At 41.5% G+C, this 23,582-nt stretch overlaps 1 protein-coding gene across 1 annotated transcript in view; it reads right to left on the bottom strand.

The window, feature by feature from the left end:
• SOX6 (SRY-box transcription factor 6) overlaps positions 1-23,582 on the bottom strand; it is a 572,111-nt gene that overhangs the window by 175,201 nt on the left and 373,328 nt on the right. The window contains exon 8 of the mRNA XM_054970704.1: positions 12,910-12,989. Coding sequence (XP_054826679.1) covers positions 12,910-12,989 — 80 coding nt within the window. The remainder of the gene's footprint in view (positions 1-12,909; positions 12,990-23,582) is intronic.

The following is a 23,582-nucleotide window of genomic DNA, read 5'->3' on the forward strand; positions in this document are numbered from 1 at the left end:
AGTTCTTCTGGGCATTCTAGACAATACAGGATGCAAAGAGGTATCATATTTAAGAGTGTCAGGAAGAGTAAGATTAGCCCTTATTCATAAGAGTATACTTTCTAGGTATATTTAAGTTTTATCACATACCTTTCTGGTCTGCCCTGATTTACTGTATTACGACACACACAGATGATGGCTTGCTGCCCTTTTGTGTGAGGTATTACTGCTCAGCCAGGACTCAGGACTAGAGGTGGGCATGAACAGCAATATGAACAAAAAAAAGCCACGAACAGCCCAATCAGCTCTTTGCAAGCAAGCTGTTTGTGAAGCCCTGTTCCCGACGAACATGTGTCCATTCCAAGCCCTGTTCATGGTGTTCATCAGGCATTCGTCAAGCCAGACAGTCTGGCGCCTTTCAATCAATTCCCTTGGCAACAGTAGGCATGGACTTTCTGAACTCTGTCTGAACTCCTGTTGCCCTGGAAACCCCAATCTAAGCCCAGGGGCACTTCACCCCCGACTCAGCCGCTTGTCAGGGAAAACCCTGATAAGGGCTGATTGCAGCCTGCTGGGGTTTAAATTTCCCTCTCCCTGCTGCTGCGCAGCACAGGAAGAGGGACATTTAAATCCCCCACTCAGCTGCTTCTCAGGGAAACCCCTGACAAGCAGCTGAGTGCAGCCTGCAGTTTGTCAACGGCATGGGGAACCTTCTTCCCTTTAGAGTCTCCCCTCCCTCCAGCCAGCTGGATGGAGGGAGACTTTGATGGGAAGGAGGTTCCCCACGCCATTTGCAAACGGCGTGGGGAACCTTCTTCCCTTCAGAGTCTCCCCTCCCTCCCTCCCTCCAGCTGGCTGAAAGGAGGGAGACTTTGAAGGGAAGGAGGTTCCCCACGCCATTTGCAAACGGAGCAGGGAACTTTTTTCCCTTCCAAGTCTCTTCCCCCTCCCTCCAGCCGGCTGGAAGGAGGGAGACTTTGAAGGGAAGGAGGTTCCCCACACCATTTGCAAACAGCATGGGGAACCGTCTTCCCTTCAGAGTCTTCCCTCCCTCCATCTGGCTGGCTGAAAGGAAGGAGACTTTGAAGGGAAGGAGGTTCCACACCCCATTTGCAAACGGAGCAGGGAACTTTCTTCCCTTCCAAGTCTCTCCCCCTCCCTCCAGCCGGCTGGAAAGAGGGAGACTTTGAAGGGAAGGAGGTTCCCCACACCATTTGCAAATGGCATGGGGAACCGTCTTCCCTTCAAAGTCTCCCCTTCCTTCCTCCAGCTGGCTGGCTGGCTGGAGGGAGACTTTGAAGGGAGGGAGGTTCCCCACGCCGTTTCCAAACAGCACAGGGAACTTTCTTCCCTTCCAAGTCTCCCCCCTCCCTCCCATAAACAGCCAACCACGAATATGTTCATGAACAGGGTCATGTTTGTGGTTGTTCACGATTCCCTGTTCGTGGATGGCAACAAACAATGAACGTCATGTTCGGGTTTTTTCCTGTTCGTGCTCACCTCTACTCAGGACCATAGGATTGTCCTTGAAGAGGTAAATAATTATTTTCCCAATGCTGTACTTCTTATCCACATACCATACATATACTCAACACAAATATCCCCCTTCACATATTACAGTGAATGCACGTACCCCCTACCTGTATGTTCATACATATGTTTGTAAGAAAGAGCCACCACATATTCACTTTACAAATGAAATCGAGGATCAGGTTGAATCACATGTTCAGCTGTATCTATGTTAACTATAACATGAGAATTACTCAGCTCACAAATATACAGAAACATCATGTGTAAACTGTACACAGACTGAACATGTATTCACTGTAATTGTTGAACAGTGCTAATATTGTTAAGGTATTTTCACTTCCTCAGGATGCCAGGACCAGTGATCTTGCTGGAAGACACTGGTCATTCTGAAGTACTCTTGAAATTTATAGGACTCAAATTAGTCAAAATTAACGTCCTCTTTATTTCAGTAGGCATGGCATGACTCACAGGCTTGACTCACTTTCTTTAGTTGAGACCAGTGAGTTTAGAATTCAGGAGTGGCATGCTTTCCAAATTAGTCCTTTTTAAATTCCATCCCAATTTTCTGAAACAATATAATAGATCATAATTAAGTTGAGTAGACTTAGTAAGGTGGATCATCATAGAACATTAACAATTGATAGGAATATCATTTTAACAGAACAAAGATCATTTAAATTATTTTTCTACATTCCCAAACTTTTCTTTTTTGCAATTTACTTGCTTTATTTACAATAAGCAGCAACATAAAAGTCCACTCACAGCTCAGTAGTCTATGGGTGCTAGCTAGAGTGATTCTATAGGGCTAATGAAGATCGAAACTCTGCCTATAACAATATTAAGTTTATTTTCTCTAGTGATTCGAAGAAGTGAGCAATCTGTCACTAATACACTGAGTGAAATTACTTGTCTTGTTGGAATTCCTGCTGACAGTCAGTCACTCACAGCGCTGACCTAAACATCTACCTGCTGACAAACAAATTGCAGTGTCAAACTTTGAAAAGGTAACTAGCTGGTTTTAATTTTGATTGGTCTTACTTGAATCTCTTATGTATTCTTCCCCACTCTTCCCCTTTCTCCTCTCTCAAAATCCCCATTCTTTGCTAGGTTGAAAATAAAAATAAAGGAAACCCCTGTTTAGCATTTGTGTGGAAAAATTATTATTACCAGCTGCATCAGAGAAATGTTATGTCAGATAAAACTGTTAAAGTGTGTCTAAGCAACATTAAGAGTGGCAGCCCCGCCAGTGACTGACTGGGTGAGTGAACACATTACCCAGACAGCATTGTAGGAATTAATTTTCTTCAATAAAGTGATTTTTAAGGCTCATATATTTCACAATCTAAACATATGTCACTGTTTCATAAACAAAATAAATGGATTAAAATAATACATTACCAATATGCTGACACATGGAGATATTTTAATTAGGAATACTTAAGCTGTGTGATATTTAACTGCTGTATTTGTTGAAGAGAAGCATGCATCATTTCATAAAGCATGAGGCAGGTACAGAACTTTACATGATGGGGGACTGAAGCAAGACCAAATCACTCTCTTTCTAACATAGCTCCATTGCGCAGCATAAACCGAATTAAAAATGAAAATAAAAGCTTACACAATATACAAGATGCTCCATAAAGAAAGACAGTTCACTAAACCAGGGTTGTTGTTTTTTTCCAATTGGGGGGATAAGTCTGAAGAATAATACTTCTTCATAAAAGGCTACATTTTAACATCTTAGCTATTTAAAGGCCATATTTACATGACTGTCACTTTACAATGGCCTTTTTCCTGCACATTCTTCTTGACTTTCTTTAAAGGCTTGCACAAAAATAGCTGAGGAAAGCAAATGTCAAGTCTGTCCTGAAATTTATATGTGTGAGAGAATTAGAATAAGTAGAAATGTAATATATTGTTTACTATAGTGAGTGCCCTCTGTTCTCTAAAGGTCAAAAGCATTGTAACCTTAGAGTTACAGTTTCTGATTGTTCCCAGGGTTAAATACATTATCAAAATTAATGGTTCAAACCCCTCAACCTTCAGATATATGAGTATTCTTGCCTCCATCTGCCAAACTGCTCAACTAAAAATAGCATTCTTTGGCCTTCATTCTGTTAATATTGTACCCCTGAGGCAGGCTGTGCAATGCTTCAGCAGTACTTTGGATCTGTACCCAATGGTATAACAAAAGGTCATTACTTTGTGTACAATTAAGGAAAGGGGGGCTGAAAAGAGAAAAATAACATACTAAAGACGCATGCTGTACATTTTTTGTTTAATTTAGTCAATGATAAAAACTTCATTCTTCCAGCACACAGCTGCAGCCATAGTTAAGACTTGCCAAGGCTCATTAATGTTATACACGATAAACTTTGAAGGACAAATTATGCAAGGAACATCAGGGAAAAGGTAAGACCTATAGGTTTTCTTGCTTGCTTGTGCTCCCTCTCTCCTTCCTTCTCCTTCCCCTTCTAAATATCACTTTGTTTAGGAATAGCTCCAGCTATCATAATTGCAATGCATTGTCACTATCAACAATTTATCAACAGCTGTTGATAGAACTGCTCTATTTCTTTCTTTAACAACCTTTAAAAAAAACACTGGAACATTATTTGTTTTGCCATGGGGAATTGAAAAAGAAATGACAAGAAGGCCTCACAAAAGATTTTAATGCAGTCCGTCCTTCTGGGGCAGATGCACATCTATGGAGCTGCAGTTGCTATGATCCCTGAAGAGTTAAGCATAGACTTTATACATGACCCTAGTGAAAGAATCACATAAAATCTATCAATTTTTAAGGTACAGAATAACAACTACTAAAGAAGTGAAAAATGAGAGTGGGTACAGGACAAGGGATGAAAACCAAGGAGACAGGACATTGAATTGTAAATGCTTCAGAAATACTTCTTTCCCACTTACCACAATTAAAAACATTCTGATGAGAGTTAACACAAGTAGTCAACATTTATTTATTTGAAACATTTCAGTGCCACCTTTTCACTCAAACAGGGTCCTCAAGGTGACAAACATTAAAATATCTCAACATTAAAACATTTAAGATATTGAACAGAATTTAAAATAAGAGTATGTATCCAAAATTTAACCAATTCAGTGAACACATATAAACACAAACACACAGAGCAACACAACCAGGGAGGAGGGGAAGACCAATAACAAGTATTTGGGGATGCCAAACAAAACAAAGAAAGTCTTCACCCATTGATGAAAGACAACAATATAGGGAGACAGATGCATCTTCCTTGGGAGAGAGTGCCAAAGTTTTGACGCCACAACTGAAAAGGCCCTTTCTTGGACTGCCATCTCAGATAGCAAGGGCACTTTAAGCAGGGTCTCTGAAGATGACCTGAGTGGATTCATAGGTTCATATAGGAGTAGGCAATCTATGGAAGGACATGGTACAGTCCTCTCATAAAAAGCAGCATGATCCTCAGACTTTGAGAATCATGCTGCTTATTTGATACTGCTTCTTACCATGTCAAAAAGCCTACATTTCAGAAAGAACACATTCTGTTTTTTCCAAAGTGCTACATATTTAAAAAGGCACAAATTTAGCCACAGTTGTTGGCTTAATGGAATCAACAAGGACAAGATACTTATATTAGGCCAATGCCAAAAGATCTTTTTAATAATATACTATCTGGCCGTCTCAAAAGGTTCAAAAATTGAAGTATAGGGAATGCACAAGTAACTCAAATAAGATATTTCACTAATTCAATAGAATACTATTCAGAAGATCATGAAGACATTAGTAGTTTCTTCTGCATTATGCTGTAAAGTGTACACTTCACCACTGGTTGCTAGCTGAAATATGAAGGGCCTCACAGCAGTACCAAATATTCAAGTAACCTCAACAAATTTACATAGTTACAGAATCATCAAATTTACATAGTGACAGCATCATCTATCTATCAGTACATAAGAATACAAAATCTATATGTTACACCTACACTCTTTAAGAAAAATTACTGTTGTAAGAACATGAAATATATATTGTACAAGTTAACACTAAATTGTACTGTTTCGTATATTTGGAAATGTTATAGTATAAATGCCTTCATTTTATTAAACTTGTTATTACAAATATACCCATTTTTACACAAGGAACTACAAGCTGAGGTACCTGAAGATACTTCAGCATATCTTGTGAAAATAGAAACCAGCAGTGTCATAAAGAAATTGAAGGTTATCTAGACTTTTAAGCATTCTAATGCAGAAACCTTAGCATTATAATGTAGAAGCACAGGAAACTCATGTTTTTACAGATTTTCTAATCATTCCTATAAGGGCAGTACTGAGTACCAATAAATGTGGAAGTTAAACTGTATAGCAACACTGAACTCTTCAATAATATAACCTTAATACTGGCGATGGGTACAAAATCCTATTAGGGCAGATTCTGAAGTTCCCATTGGACTGTTCTTTAGATTAAAACCCAAAATCTATAGAAGATTCAATAAGCAGTCTAAAAGGAGTCCATACATTTGGTGTATTTATTTTTTCCTATTTAACCCCCCCCCCCCCGCTCCATCTACATGTAGACTGCAGCCACTGGAGAAACTTTTTGTAACTGTGAAATTCGGGGATTCTGTGAAGAGCACAACTATGTGTTTTAAAAGAGAAGCAAAAAAGATAATACAAAGAAACTCCTTAAAAACTACCCCATAGTGTTCTGAAAGGCATTCTATTTTTTTCAGCACCCATAAACTTGTCTTGAAGAGGCTTCTCTTTGATTTAATCATGCTGAGATACATTGAATCATATTTCTGTACTATAGAAACAAAAATATGAATTTCAAATGGCATATCTCTGCCTTCTTGCTTGAAATTGAACATGTAAAGATGCCTCTAGAAATCAAGGTTTAGCATCTCTTAACAAACATGGCCACTGATACTGGTCAGGGCCTTAACTAGGTGAATATCTTAAGTGTTCTGGCACTGAAACTGAATTTGCTTTGTTGGGCATTTAAAGTGATGGTTTCCTTGAAAAGTTTCTTTCTGGATAGTCAAATAGAATCTGCTTAGCACAGATGTTTTGCATCCAAATGACAGGAAGGCAACTAACCAGAGATCTGGAAGATTCCTTTCTGATTCAGGCTTGGGGTATAAAGTCAATTACAGTTTTTCAGATAAGAAAACTAAGATACTTCACCTACATCAAGCCTTCTATTCTGTATCTCACACAAAGAACCTTGAATAGCTATGGTCAAGGGGCCCAAAGATCATTATAACTGGTTATTCTTAAAACTCAAAAAGTTTCAGGAACCATCTAATCAGACAAGATAACATGGCTGGTACTTTTGCATAGATAAGCATAAACAGCATCATAAAGGGGGACTATCTATGGGCAGCATTTAAGTTTGTACTTAAAGTTTGCACAGGTACTTTGAGATCAATGTACAAGCTGCTGTACACCCCAACTGGCATTCTATACAGTATCTTTCAGTGTCATAATACTGCTATGGAGCCTATCCTATTGTAGAAGTGATTCCACAATCAAGGAAAAACTATGTTGCTTCATTATCTGAGTTATCTAAGGCCGTGGAGAACCATTCCTACTGCTGAAGAGTTTCCTTACAGGAAAAAACTTCTACAACTGAAGCACTTGGCAACTGAAAAAGAACTCAAACTCCTAAAGGGAGCTTTAGAGCTAAATATGACATCATGCATGTTCCTGGGTTTCTGATCTAAGACTGGGAAGCATGCTGTAGAGCACTGCAACAAATACATTATGTGCTGATTCTGTTTCTCAGAAACTGTTGCATCAGCTAATTCACAACCATCCCAATTGTTTAAGGTATCCCGACTAGAGATGGGCACGATCCACATTACGATCGAAAAAAACCCACGATAATGGCAATCGCATGATCGTGACCCGGCAGATCGTTATCGTCCACGGCCGGAGGGGCCTGGATTGGGGCGATAGGGATCAGATCAGGGATCCAGACACTCAGGCGCCAGCAATCTATTCCCCTGGCAACGGCACCAGGGGAATGCCTGAGCTCTGTTTGCCCTCCTTCTGTCGCCCTGGAAACCTCAATGGAAGCCCGGCTTTCCTTGAACAGCAGGGCTTCCTTCCAACCATGGAGCAGCAAAGCAGTCACAAGTTGGGAGAAGACACCCAGGGGAGGGAGGGGGAAGGGGGTGTTCTGTAGCCATGGGCACTCCAGTCTCATCCATGCAAACCCTGATAGGCAGCTCTGACAGCCAAACACAGATGGCCAAACATAAACACAGATGCCACCGGCATCACCCACCGTTCCTGTATTGCTGGGAACAGCGGGGCGCCCCTCCGCTTTTGCCTCCATGATCCACGATCCACGGATCGGGAACGGGAGATGCTTGGTGCAGGTCGTTAAATCGGGATCGTCGCCGGCACCGATCCACGATCAGCTTGATCGTTAATTTTTTTGGGATCGTGCCCATCTCTAATCCCGACACCTTCTAACCCCTAAATCTGAACCTTTACAGTCCCAAGAACAGACAATTAGCTGTGAGATCTTTGCTAAGTTTTTCGCTAATAAAATAGCACGAATATGCTCTGATCTTGATGCTAGCTGCTGTGCAGATGAGATGGAAGAAATGCTTAATACACCATCTGGCTCACATATGGACTGCCTTGAATCAATTACAATGACAGATCTTAACAGGATCCTGACATCTATGAAAGCCACTACTTGTGTGCTCGATCCTTGCCCATCTTGGCTGTTAAAAACAAGTAAGGACTACATAAGTGAACCACTATGGTCTATTGTAAATCAATCACTAACACAGGGCATCTTCCCCTGGCAGCTCAGACAGGGAGTTGATCATCTGCTAATTTAGAAAAAAAAATCCTATACAAAAATGATGTGGCCAATTATCGCGCAATCTCTAACCTTCCCTTTCTGGGCAAAGTGATTGAGAGAGCAGTAGCTGACTAACTCCAGATCTTCTTGGATAACTCTAGTACTGTGGACCCTTTCCAGTCTGGATTTAGACCAGGGTATGGGACAGAGACAGCACTAGTAGTGTTAGTGGATGATCTCAGCTATCTTCAGAATGGGATTTATCTTGTGGGGTTTCACAGGGCACAATCCTATCTCCCATGTTATTCAACCTCTACGTAAAGTCTTTAGGAGAACTCATTCACTGCTATGGAGCCGGGTGTTATCAATATGCAGATGACACCCAACTCTATATCTCACTATCCAGGTACCCACAGGATGCAGTAGAAATTCTGGATCACTACTTGACAGCTGTGGTGAAATGGCTGAAAACGAACAAATTGAATTTGAACCCAGACAAGACTGAAATTATGCTCATTGGGAAGGCAGAGATCATGAAGAACATTGTACTCTCCACTTTCGATGGAGTACATCTGACCCTCGCAGACTCGGTTAAGAGCCTAGGGGTTATACTGGATCTAGCACTACTACTAGAAAAAGAAGTTAAGGCAACCACAAAAAATGCTTTCTACATCCTCACTTTAGCCTGGAAGATGGTTTCTCTTATGTCAACAGGGCCGACCTAGCCACCTGGATCCATGCTACGGTAACATCAAGAATGACTATTGCAATGCATCATACATAGGTCTCCCATCTAAGTTAACTAGGAGACTCTGCTTGGTGCAAAACACTGCAGCTCGACTGTTATCAGGAGCAAGCAGAAGCATGAACATCACTGTCATCCTACAGTTACTCCATTGGCTACCTATCAGTTACCATGCTCAGTTCAAGGTATTAGTTATCAAATACAAAGCTCTTCATAGCCTGGGTCCTGCATACCTACAGGACCACCTCCCTGCCTATGTTCCTCCATGGCAGCTTTGCTCATCTGAACAGGGTCTCCTGCAGGTGCCACCCTACTCATGGATGAAATTAACAGCAGCCCATACAGGAGCATTCTCTGTGGTGACCCCTATCCTGTGGAACTGTGTGCCTGAACAGGTCAGGAGAGCCCCCACTCTCCTGGTTTCCCACAAATTATGCAAAACCAAATTATTCAATTAGGCTTTTTACTCAGATAGGAGGGCTGTATTGTAGGGAGGAGGTCTCAGATGCATCACTAAAGAGATAGGGACCGTATGCTTCACCACCATGTTGCCTTACATACTATCTGTTGCTTTAAGTATGTGCCTGTGTGTGCTACCGTGTGTGCTTCAAGTATGATCCTACTGGGTAGTTAAATGTTGTCTAATGTCAGTCCTAGAATTGCTTATGCTCTGTTTCAGCTCTTCTTCAACTCTGTATTGGGTTCTTGCTAATCCTATGTCTTTGTATACATATTTACCCTACTGCATTGTTTATGGAAATGTCCTTGATATTGATGGTTGTTGGGGGTTTTCCGGGCTGTATTGCCGTGGTCTTGGCATTGTAGTTCCTGACGTTTCGCCAGCAGCTGTGGCTGGCATCTTCAGAGGTGTAGCACCAAAAGACAGAGATCTCTCAGTGTCAGGAACTACAATGCCAAGACCACGGCAATACAGCCCGGAAAACCCCCAACAACCATCGTTCTCCGGCCGTGAAAGCCTTCGACAATACGTCCTTGATATTGATTGTACTGACTTCCGGTTGGGTGGGGTTGCAATTTGGACGTGTGCGGCTGCTGCTCCAGCGGATTTGTTTTATTGCTAAATACTTTTTTGATATTGATTGTACTAATCTCACACTGTGTAATCCTCTTTGGGTCTCAGTGAGAAAGGTAGGCTATAAATGACATAAATTAATCAATCAAGAGAGCCAGATAAAATTAAACTAGTCATAAAATAGTGATTGGGTCTGTTTCAGTCTGGTTTCAGACCTGGTTATGGGACTGAAATGGCCTTGGTTGCCGTGGTAGGTGACCTGTACTGGGAGATGAACGGGGAGTGCGACCCAGTTAACTCTCCTGGACCTTTCAGCAGTTCTGATAACATTTGATAGCATCCTTCTAGATTGCCTTTCAGGGCTGGAATTGGGAGGCATGGTTCTGTGGTGGTTTCTGTCCTACCTTGAAGGTAGGTTTTCAGAGTGCTGGTGACTGTTGCTCTATCCCTTTATTATACTTTACTACATACACATATACAATGGATTCAGCTGGGGAGATATTCAGTAATTGGTGTACCACCACTGAAAAGACTCACCAACCATTTGATCATGAATGGCAAATCTTGGAATAGGACCTTTCAAAACCCTATATTCATTTGAGAGTGCCTCACTGGGTCCCCATCCCCTATAGGTGGGCTGGGTTCCTCAGAGTTCCTCCTCAACCCTGGTGATTTTTTTTTTGCACACTCCTTCTTTTTCTCTTACAGATTGTTGTACCCGAAGGATCCCGTCACATGAGTGTGCCCTCCTCCTGCATGCTGCTCTCCTCCCAGGAAAGTGCTGTCTTCCCCACACTGACTCCTTCCCAGATCAACCCTTTGGTCCCTTCCTCAGTCCAGAGGCCTGCAGAGCCTTCTGCTTCACTCCCAGGATCGGCTTCCTGTCCAGGCCAAACCTTCATTCCCTTAAGTCTGTCACTGGCCTAACACTTGCCTTTGCCCTGCACCTTCTGGCCCCTGTACAGCCCTTCTCTCTGACCTTTTTCAGCTGACCCACCACTTCCTTTTGATGGCTGAGGCAGCAGAGATGGACCCCACCCCTCCATCAGCAGCAGCTCATCACTTCTGGCATAGCTGTGTTCACTTCCAGCTGGGCTGTTGGGAACATCCACCCATTGCCCAGGCCCTGCAGGGCCATCTGATTGCCCATAGAAAGAATACAAAGGTCAAGTCCTTTGGGACTTAAAAGTAAAAAAAACAGCACCTTAAATTGTGCCTGCAAACCTGCTGGCAGACAGTGTAGATTAGAAAAATATGTTCAACATTCCTTGTATAATAATCTGTCAGCCATGTTTTGAACCAATGGAAATTTCTGAACAGCCATCAAGAATAGTCCCATATATAAAGCACTGCAGTCTAGATATTGTAAGATCATGGTGGTTGACTATTTCTGTCCAAAAGAGGGGGTAACTGACACAACCAGTTTAATTAAGCAACTAATAAACACTTGTACCATAGAAACTATCTGAGTTTCAAAGTAAAGGACAGATCTAACAACTCAAAGCTAGGAATTTGTTCCTTAAGGTACTGCAATGCCATCCAAATTAGCATGAATACCATCTTATGGAACCACTGAGCCTTTTAAAGGAACTTTCATTTTATCTAGATTGAGTTCCAGTAAATTGTGTACAGCACCACTTGAAAAGATAGCTGACTAACAATAAGATGAAGTCCTCTGGCACACCAGAGACTAACTGGTGCATAATATGTAGCCTGAAAAACTAATGTCCCAATAAACCCATTTGTCTCTTGGGTGCCAAAGTAATTTTTGCTACTACGGAATCAACTCTTTTTGGTGATAACAGTTATAAAATGTATTAACTACACTGTTTAAATGTCCAGGAGCTAACCTCTAGTGTGATGATTAAGCACACCCCTTTTATAAGCTTTTGACTTCTACTTCGTTATTTGACACTATTGTGCCTTTTCCTGGGGAATATTAAAAAGCTATATAATAAATTGGAGTGTAAATCATTTTCACACAACATTTAGTTCCCCCTATGACTAAAATAAATAAATGGCCTAGCAAGGGACCAAACTCAGACTCCTGATGGCTGCTGGCATCTGACCAACTTAACGCATGGAAAGACGGAGATTCCATAAATACAGAAGCTGCAAGTGTGCAGCAGTCATCACCCAGTCCAAAAGAAAGGATAAAAATCATTTATTCAGACACCCACTATGAAAAGCAAAAGCCAAACAGGCCACGCTTGAGAAGACTTGAAAGAAATACAATGTGCTGGTCTCTCAGTTAAATGATCACATGCTATAAAGTCAGGATCCTGCCCAGGCTAAGCATTTTCAATGCAATCCTAAGCAGAGTTCCTCCAATCTAAACACATTGATTTCAGTGGGTTTAGACTGGAGTAACTCTGCTTAGAACTGCACAGTTTGAGTCCTGCCTAATTTCAATGAAAGAGACATGCAATGTGCTGGTCTCCCAGTTTTGCCTTCCCCCTGTCTCTATAAAGACAAGATCCTGTCCAGGTTAAGCATTTTGAGTCCTACCTGATTTCAGTAGAAGAGAGTTAATACCTACTTAACTGTTCTACTGAGACAGGAAAGTGCTTAACAGAGACTTCATCGTGTCCAAAATTAACAACTGATGATGCAAAATGGGCTGTGTTTCCCATTATCAAAGCTGATAGCATGCTGCTCTATTTACAGCACAGTAAGTACACAAGGTGTTAATCCTTCTGGGGCTGTGCTTAAAAAATTATTTAACATTCAAGCCATTACTTAGCATACAGCTGGTTAGCAGTTTTCCACTAAACTTTTGGCTTGGAGCCCACATATTTTTGTTCTGGCACATACCTGGAGCTGTAAAGGGCTGAGTCCAGAAGCAGCAGCAGCTGCCATTGTTGATGGAATGAACTGCACAGGATAGTTATCACCTGTCAAGGAGAACAATGCATACAGGTTTAGACAATGAGCAGAGAATAGCAGCAGACAAGTGCAAACAAGGCCTCAACAGAGCCTGTACTCCACAACACTGCTCTAAGCCTAAACATCTGCAAACACAAAAGGAGTTTGCTGGGCACAGACTTGCAGCTGTAGCTTGGAACTTTTGCTCCAGAGATCGCTAGTAGGCAAACTGGCAAAACATAAAATGCAATGCCTAGACACAAGCATGTTCACTGTTATTACAGATCACAAAGCACGGCATCCTTGAAAAATAAGAAAGGACTAATTACGTGTTTAGAAACGTTTCAGGTGATAATGACATAGAGAGGCATGCAAAAGCTCAGTCTTGTCAGATAGTGAAAACCTTTTGAGCTTGGAAAGTCTTTTGCTGTATGTCTTATAGCTAACAGATGATTAAATGGAGGTTAACTGATTTCAATAAATTGCTTTCCCCTTGACAGAACTGAACTTTAGCATAAGTGTAGCTAGCTAATACTTTTTGCACTCAGACCACCCACCCTTTTCTAAGCTTATAATTCACGCTGGGGACCCCTATACATGTACCAAATACTCTGTTCAAAACGTGAATGTACAAAGATAGGGCCTTCTGTTGTGTATCATGGCATTAGAACAAAATCTCTTTGGCAACTTCCACATGGCTGTTTTACTCCACCATGGATCCAAAACAGAAACATTTTTCCCCAGCATCCACAAAACATCATCATGAAATCATGCTTCTCCCCTGCCTTGCTGTCATTTTACCTAAATCTGCTTTGACATCATTTTTAAAGGATAACAGCCAAATCATGTTTCCACCTGTGTGGATGGGAAGCTGGGGATTCTTTTTTTCGTATTCTATCCACATCAGTACCATTTTTTTTGCCCCAGACCCCCATGATCGTCATCCCTCCTGTTTTGCCACCGCAGGGATGTTTTCTGTTTCTGCTTTTTAAAAAAAAAAAAAATTGGAAAAAGCCCTCTAATGCATGGGGGAATGGCATCACCACAGGGAAGAGGCAAAGAAAGTTTGAGGAAAACCTCTATCACGATGCTCTGCTGATGTTCTACATTTGCAGGAGCAACCAAAGCCACACAGAGACCTACAGCCATGTAGTAGCATCCTTCTTAATTCTTCTTAAAGCCAATATAGGAACCCATCATAAGAACAAAGTTCTTTTTCATGCTTCTGCTTACTAGATCATGTTGGGATGATGTAAGCAGAAGCATCGTGCTTTCCTCATATCCTATCAATATGGTCTTTGGCCTGTTGACACTCAACCCACCCTTAGCATGTAAGGAAGGAAAACATCAACTACTTTAGGATCCTAAACCAGCCTGGAACTTTCACCTAGACGTCCCATTTATGGAGCTTCAAAGAAGGGTGTACTCCACAGTTTGACAGCTGAATTACATGTAACATTTAGTTGTAAAAGCTCCTATATAGAATGGGGGAGGCAATACACATTTGGATCTTGGTACCAGGAATCAGGCTGCTGTCATGATCAAAAAAGCTCTCCGAGGCTGCTTTTCAGTCCTTGTAAGGGGGAAAAAAAGAGCCACTAGGGCTTAAAGCGGTCTGGGGGAGTATTTTTAATAACAGAAAATTAAAAGAAAAAAAGCCAGTCCCTGTACTACAGCCACTCAGAACTTTATCAGCTACACTGCAGCTGATTTTTGCAGCTAAGGAAGTCAAGTCACACATCCCCAGCTTCATGTGTAGTTTGGTCCTGAGAACAGTACTTCAGGACACCTCTGATATCAAGCCTCGGTTATTATTAATTCACTTTGTGATCTTCATACACAACCAAGTTAAAGTCCATTTTGATCTACAATGAAATAAGTGTTGCTGTATTGCAGTTTCTACAATGTAAAGTATGTCACGGAAAAAGAGGCATTCAGCAATATGCTCAACATTTTCCCAACCTGATTGGATTAAGACATTAGTAGAGATGGGCACGATCCAAAAAAAAAATACCAATTAAGCCGTTCGTGGATCCGGGCCACTGCCGAACCCAGGCCACCGATTCTAACCAATCAAGTCCCACTTTCGATCCGGAATCGGGAAGGCCAAAGCGGGAGGGTGCCCCGCTGTTTCCAGCGATATAGCAATGGTGGTTAGTGGCAGCGGCTGCCAGGCCCGGCAGGCAGGGGGAGGTAGCAACGAGCCACCTCCCTTCAGGGAGGGAGGGGACATTCACACACACACACACACACACACTTAGAGTAGAGGGGGGGAGTTTTAACCCGGCAACGGGCCGCCTCCCCTCAAGGAGGGGACATTCCCAGGGCCGGAGCTACGGTTGCCAGCACCCAGGGCAACCATAGTCAGGCTCTTGTGTGCATGTGCGTGCTCCTGGGTCCCCCCCCCCCCGCCCACGCAGCAAGCCAGATGTCCTGGGGAAAGGCAAAAGGCAGCGCGAGTGGCTTGGCGGCTGCCCGCGCCGTTCACCTGCCCCGCAAGACAAAGGGCGGCCAGCTTGCCAGTACGGCCCTTGTCCTGGGGAAAGGTGAACGGTGCAGGCGGCCTCCCAGCCTCCTGCGCTGCCTTTTGCCTTTTCCCAGGACAAGGGGCGGCTGGCTTGCCCACGCCCCTCTTGTCCTGGGGAAAGACTAACGGCACGGGCGGCCTCCCAGCCTCCCATGCTGCCTTTTGCCTTTCCTTTGTGCCCATGGCTTCAGAACACCCCTTTCCCCCTCCCTCCCCTGGGTTGCTGCTCCATGGTTGGAAGGAAGCCTGCTAATCAAGGAAAGCTGGGCTTCCATTCGTGTTTTGAGGGCGACAGAAGGAGGACAAACACAGCTCATTTCCCTGACTCCGTTGCCCCGGGAATAAATTACTAGCGCCAGAGTGTCTGCAATTCCGAACAGAAACTGACCCATCCGATCAAGTCCCGAACAAGCAAACCCCTGACTGCTGGATCGGTTGCCATGGACAGAACCGATTAGCTGAGTCACGACGGCGAAAACGCCAAAATCGGGGGGGGGGGGGTTGAAATCGTAATTCAGATCGTGCCCATCTCTAATTGAAAGGCTTCCTCATGTTAATCCTGTACCATATTTCTCTCACTGATTGCTAACCTGCTTTGCTCTCCCATTGGTTACGTTTAGATTGTAAGTTCTTGGAACAGGGATCAGTATTTTTGTTTATGGTTCTCTGCAGAGCACCATGTACATGGACAATTTGTAAAAATTATGGTTGAAATGTATTTATCATTATTTTCCCTCCTTCAGTTAGCTGTAGAATCAATCCCAGCAGTACTTTTATGGTTCAGTCCTGGATATAGCTGCAGCTTAGAGGGTTTTACGTAGTTTTGCTAAGAAACCCCTAAGTAGCTATTGCCTGTGAATATGGTTGCCTATATATGGCATCATTTTGATCATAGCAAGGATTAGGCATGAAGTCTGCAACCAACTCCCATAGCCCCTTCAGTGTGCTTTTGCAAAGTTAAAGCTAGAAAGAGAGAGTGATACAGAGCTTAAAAATTAAATTTGCAATAAAAATACATTGATAAATTACACAATAATCATGATTGAATAGATTATCACTTTGGCTTCATATTTAAAGTCAGTGTTATATACTGTCTCTAGGCTATGTTTTAATAAGCTACTCCTTTGCACATTTTTGACATTTATAATAATCAAGCTGTTTTGCATCAACTCACCTATACTGCTCAGAAAAAGAATGTATGAATGTAGGTATAACACAGATACCAAAAGTGTCATCTGGGAACGGTGACATTTTTTCCTGCACAACTGTACCAAGACCAATTCTCAAATATTTAATAACTTCCCAAATCCTCACGAATGCCCTTGCTTCACTTCCCACCCAAAGTACTGCCCTGCTCACACAAACTCAATGTAAATAGTAAGCTGTTTTCACTTTTTAAATGAATAGTGAGTTTCTAATCCACAAGGTCTCTTTGCATCATATCCATAATACCTCATCAGACCATTAAGCACAGTATGCGCTTGTACACAGTCCAGTAACAATTGGCTTCTGATTGCATATGGAGCACTGCTACAATGCCTTTGCTAACACTACATTGTGCTGGTGTCCTATGGAGTAATGTTCATTAGAATAAAACTGGTCTTATTTTCCTCCTTTCTATGAGGTTGATTTTGATGTTTGCAGAGGGCTCTTGTTGTTTTAAATAACTATTTTTCCCGTCAGTATAAAAGTTTTGCCTCTTTATGGTTAGATAATTCTGCTTATCTTCTTTGACAGCTAAATGAAATTATATGAATACAGAATATCCTCATCCAAAGTTAAATAATATTTCTTTCATAAATATACAAGTTAAAAAAAGAAATCACAAAGATATAGAATTAATGATGCTTTAAATAGGAGAAAAATAAGCATTCAAGTTACAAGCACGGATTGCATTGCTGAACATTTCTAAGGCATTCTTTCTTTAAATATCATGAATTATTCATCTTTTTTCCATGCAGCAATCCTTCTCCTCCTCCATTTCCCTCTTTTGTAAGTTCAATACCAGTTACTTTATTTGTACTAAAACACTTTCCATGTCAAACATACTTAAAAAAAAAAAATCAAACTCTGAAGGAATTCCCTGTGGCACTCCTTCACAGCTGTCATGCCTCCATAGTTTGAAATGACTTGGACTGGAGCACACGCAAATGTGTGTGTGTGTGTATCACATTTTAAAGTTCATTTATCTGTACCACACCCTCTGGCTCAACTGCTGGCTATAGTTTTCCCTTTTACTGATAAGCTTATTTTCATTTCTGTGTATTTTCTCCCTAACTCACACAGATGTCCCTTCTAGAACCAACTCTGATCTTTTTGCAATGAACGGTACACAGCCTATGTAATCCTGCCACATATTGAGAACAAAGCATAGCACTTCATACGATTGAAATGTTTTGCTGACAATAGTAAAATTAAAACAGGAATGTTCCTTGTAAGGAGGGGCTCTAGCTAAGGGTGGGGAGAGGTGATGAAAGTTTTTTAAAAATTAATTACAGAAGATATATTTTTCCCATTCTAATTTTCTCAACACAAAAATGGATCAAGGAGCTTCTCAGTAGCTGTTTTGGCAATCTATCAGTCAACATGTTGTAGCAATTTTTTTCAAATTTGTTCCTGGATTTGGAATGCTTGCGTGAGGAACCATTCTTTTTAATTTTATAAAAGGATACTAAACAAGTTAGAACAGGTTCCTTGTAGGTATAGCTGTATGCTAGGCATGATGACTCAGAGAATGGCTAAGGGAAACAAATACAAACAATCCCTCATCATTCATTGTTGTACAAACTAACTTATTCAGTTCTCTTGCTTAACTGATTGTCCATTTACATTACTTATTCTATTATTTACATGTACAATGGAGCTTACAAGTCACAGGAAGATTAGCCAACTACTCTTTTCACTTGTCAAAGTTGCCAATTATTTTGAAGCGTGCAAATAACAAGCCTGATATCCGCAATAGATTACAATACACAGAGTGAAAAACACCCAAATATCTAACACAACTACTATATCTATTTCTCTTCAATGTCAAAATACAAAATGTTGTTTATACAAACAATACAATCATGCTCATAAATACAATCATTGTACATAGTACTAATTGAATCTCCGGAACTCTTTGAATCAGTTCATTAATCACAGGGGGCTCCACACCCCACTCTGTTTCTTTTTTGAGCAAGGTAAGTACTCCAAGGGCGAAAAGGATGGTATGATGGTAAGTGCATTCATAAAAGTCTTCTGTAATTCATGTTGTTTCTTATGATTACAGAATCTTCCCAAAGCTGGTACAGAAGTCAAACAGCCACTGACAGTCCTAACTGCAACCGGCTTAGCGGCAGCTTTCGTCAGGACGACTTCCTCAGGGACTGGTGGCTCACCTGATGCTGACTCATTCCAACATACCCTGGAGAGACATCAGCTCCTCTGCGTCTCTCCAGGGTATGTTGGAATGAGTCAGCATCAGGTGAGCCACCAGTCCCTGAAGAAGTCATCCTGACGAAAGCTGCCGCTAAGCCGGTTGCAGTTAGGACTGTCAGTGGCTGTTTGACTTCTGTACCAGCTTTGGGAAGATTCTGTAATCATAAGAAACAACATGAATTACAGAAGACTGTTATGAATGCACTTACCATCTTACCATCCTTTTCGCCCTTGGAGTACTTACCTTGCTCAAAGAAGAAACAGAGTGGGGTGTGGAGCCCCCTGTGATTAATGAACTGATTCAAAGAGTTCCGGAGATTCAATTAGTACTATGTACAATGATTGTATTTATGAGCATGATTGTATTGTTTGTATAAACAACATATTTGTATTTTGACATTGAAGAGAAATAGATATAGTAGTTGTGTTAGATATTTGGGTGTTTTTCACTCTGTATATTGTAAATTATTTTGAAGCAGCAGCACATACTTGCATATAGCATCCTAAATGCAGAGCAAAGGAACATTTACCACTTTTAAACTAAGACCTATTGCTTACATTGTGGAAATGGATTTCTTGCATGGAACTCTATTATGAAGCATGATCCTATACAAAGATTTTTTACTACATACACACATGTCAGAAAGTTACGGCTGATCTGTGCATCTGTATACACACTTTCCACAACTGTTCAATTTCACCTTCAGTGCCTTTTCCAAAGCCATTTTAATGCTAATTAAGGTAAATTGCTGAAGAGCTACAGCGAGCTTGCTAGAATCAAAGTAAAGTATTTGAGAAGAACAGCTCACTAGTCAGTAAGCTTTCTACTTGCTTGCAAGCTAATTAATATGCTAGCTCTAAACTATGAGATAGATCAAATGACTATCTTGCAAGAAGAATGAGCAAAATCTGAGATACATCTGCTCTTGGTTTGGCAATTAAAAATTTATTCTTAAATACCAATAGAATTTTTTTTTCAAAAACAGTAAAGTTAGGAATAATTTGAATATGCTATTCAGGCTTAACCACTTATTTTTTTTAAAAAAATGTTGACATATCATCATCAGTATCAGCATCATATCATACGGATTCATGTGAAGTTCTTGAGCAAAATTATTGGTAGCCGATCAGTATATGTGGCCACCTCAAATAATTGGTTTATATGATAATGAATTTCAGGTATGTCTGTAACTCCTTCCCAGGCTGTCTTGAAACTAGCCCCATGTGAACAAGCTGAATCTTAATCCTCACAAAACAGACCTGCTACTGGTGGGGGCAAGGTCTGAACCAGGAACAAGAATGTCGCCTGTTCTGGATGGGGATGCACTCCCCCAATGGTACAGCTTTGTAGCTTAAGGGTGCTGCAGGACAGGCCTCCTGCTGGATTGACAGGTAGCAGTGATAGCCACTGGAACCTTTTATCAGCTTTGGCTAGTGAACCAGCTGTGGCCCTTCCTGGTAGGGTTGCCAGCTCTAGGTTAGGAAATTCCTGGATATTTTGGGAGTGGAGTGTGGGGCTTGAAGAAGAGAGGAGACTCAGTAAGGTATAATGCCATAGAGTCCACCTTCCAAATCAGCCATTTTCTCCAAGGAAACTGATCTCTATGGCCTGAAGATCAGTTTACTTCTGGGAGATCTCCAGGCACCACCTGGAAGCTGGCAACTCTTCTTCCTGGGCAGAAAAGATTTTGGTACTGTGGTGCATGCCCTGGTAATATTCTAGATTACTGCAATGTGCTCTTTGTAGGACTGTCCTTGATTTCTATCTAGAAGCTACAGTTGGTACAAAATACTGTAGCCAGAATGCTGACAGGAGTGGGTCCTAGGGATCATATCACTCTAGTGTTGTCTTCTTCTATATTGTCTTGAACCAGTGGGTGAAACTTTTTTGCTTCATTTGGCATTCCTCCACTAAATTTTATTAGCCCTCTTCCCTGTTGTTATGGGGGTTTGTGTTTATATATGCTTTATGTTTATATTATGTTTTACTTGTATATATATTTTAAATTATTTTAATGCCTCAAGTGTTTTAATGTTCACTGTCTTTTGGGGATGCTGAATTGGGTGGAAAGGTAGTATAGAACAGTTTTAAATAAATAGATGTGGGCTTCAGTTAAGAACATTGGATATGCCCATGCATTTTTCAACACAATGCATTTCTCCACAATCTTCCTTCTTCTGGTATATATCCATTTCAATATCAGGGCCACTGAAGAATTCTAAAGGCCCCATTTGATGTCTTTTTTTCTTGTATATCCAGTTGACTATGTGATTAGAGGCCTGCTCCAGAGCATATGTAGGATGGGTTCTAAATCCACCTCTTAATTCTGTTTTGCAACTGATCATCTTGCTGTTGGACAAAATGTGACCTTTGCCTTCTTGCCTTAGAGAACCTAGACTTATCTTTCCCACAGGTGGTGGCCGGAGATCTCCAGGCAATAGCCCAAGGAGCTATTGTGGTGAGGACAGTAGTGCCTTCTGCAAATGTGAAGTTGCATGTTCTTTTGTTGCTGCATCACCCTTGCCTTTCAAAAGCCTCTCCTTAACTACTGTCCCCAGGACCTGGATTTTATTGGGGTTGCTTTTGCCAAGTGAGTTGTAGAGGCACCTTGGTGATTTGGTCAGGATTACCATATTTTCTTCCCTTTCTACATACCTAGTAAAAGGGAATGTGGTTGCAAGAGAGGCATCTGTGGTGCTCCTGGGAGGATATTCATTCCAGGGCTCCTGTTGATCACAGCAAACTCTTCCCTACAGGTGTTTTCTGTATGTAGGTGGGAAGGTGTGCATTGTTTGCCTGCTTTCATGTATGGCTGGAATGGGGCCATCAATGGTATGTTACTTCATGCTTGGTTGTTGTCATTGATGTTGCTATAGTCTCCAGTTCAACTGCTATGCTCTCAGCTCCTTGGAACTGAGACACTTTCTTTACAATTTCCATTAAGAGAACACAGGAAACCAACTAGCTGTGCTAAGCAACACTTTTAATACAAAGAGGCCTAGCTTTGCCCATATGCTATGCTGAGGACAGTGACTTGACTATGGCTATTAAATTATGTCATGAAATAGGAGAATATTAAACCTGTAACACAACCATTACACTCCACAATGTCTTGTCTTTCCTGCTCAATAACATTACCACCCTGCTTCACTGAATTAACAATCAAGTGGAAAAGTTTAGCATGTGCTAACAGTGACTGTTCAGTCCATGTGAGATAATGTTTGTTTTATAATACTACTGCATAGAACTCATTTTTAAAAGGGCAACTTCTGTAGCAGTATATCTTTAGAGAACTGTCAAATGTATGGGGTTAGAACACAAAATATCAATTTCAGTCAACCAGAAAACAAGATTGAACTTACCAGTAACTATTGTTCATCGAATTCTTCTGTGCAGGCACACATGGGCTACACACACGCAGGCCTGCCAACCGGAGAAGTTTTTTATCGCTTCCATAAAGCTCCACTAGGGGGCCGCTTCTCCCAGTCACATCTCAGCCCATTTCCTCACCTAAATGGTCACATGACTATGTGGGAGGAGCTACCCTTTCCCTCAGTCTCCTGAGTTGCCATGATCTCACACTGGACATTCCTAGAGAGTTCACAGCAGGACAGGAGGGAGGTATGTGTGCCTGCACAGAACTCAATGAACTATAGTTACAGGTAAATGCAACCTTGTTTTCATCTTCGTTCTTCTGTGCAGTCCTACATGGGAGATTACCAAGCTACACACTCACAAGGAGGTGGGATGAATCTCTCCAAATCATTATTTTCTAACATTACACTTAATCATTATATGTAATAAACTTCGTATTAAAACGTTTACAAATGTACAGGCAAATGGGAGATATGCCAATAAAGATATAAGAACGTGCAACGACTTAAAATTACATAGTATTTACTCTCCCTTTTTCTTTCTTTCTTTCTTTCTTTTCATTCTTTTCTTTTCTTCTTTTTCTAAAATAAAAACAAAGACTACAATATTGCTCTAATTGTCATCACGTCCTATGTGACGTGAAGCCCTACAGCATCATGTCAAACAAAGTTGTATGACAATGACCGGGTAGCTATCTTGCAGATTCCTTTTTTTCAAAAAATGAGTGCAAAACTGCCACATGCTGTGTGAAATTGATGCCTAAAATGCAACACTCACTGCAGGCACTTGATGATGGTCACTGACTTACAAATGTGAAATAAAGGTACCTCTCATAGAAAACAATGTGTCCAGTATTGTGGGTTTTGGAAAATGCAGACAGGGTGATCTCCTGAAACAAGTCAAAAGAGAACAAGAAACCTTGGTAGGAAGTGTTCTCTGGACACAGGACAGTCCCATGTTCCTGACACTTAGCCAAATTTTGTCCCCAAAGGGTGGTTCAGTCCTAATTATAGTAATATCACAAAGCCATTCACCCACAATGGCAGAAGGTCCAACGTGCGAGTGGCTAGGGACTTGGAGGATGCCAACATAAGGTGCAACAGTACCAAGGACAGGGACCAATAAGGGACCAATTGTGGCCTTGGAAAATAAAGCTTGAGCATCCCTTTGAGGAACTGGTGGGACTAGGATGAGAGGTCACAGGCTTGCCTTTAGTCTGAGTATGAACAGAGTCTAAGGTAGATAGGTGAACATTAAGAGTCAGGGTAGTGAAAAACCTTCTGAATTCAGGGTGTATAG

This window comes from Eublepharis macularius, chromosome 2, assembly GCF_028583425.1.
Source record: "Eublepharis macularius isolate TG4126 chromosome 2, MPM_Emac_v1.0, whole genome shotgun sequence".
NCBI lineage: Eukaryota > Metazoa > Chordata > Lepidosauria > Squamata > Eublepharidae > Eublepharis > Eublepharis macularius.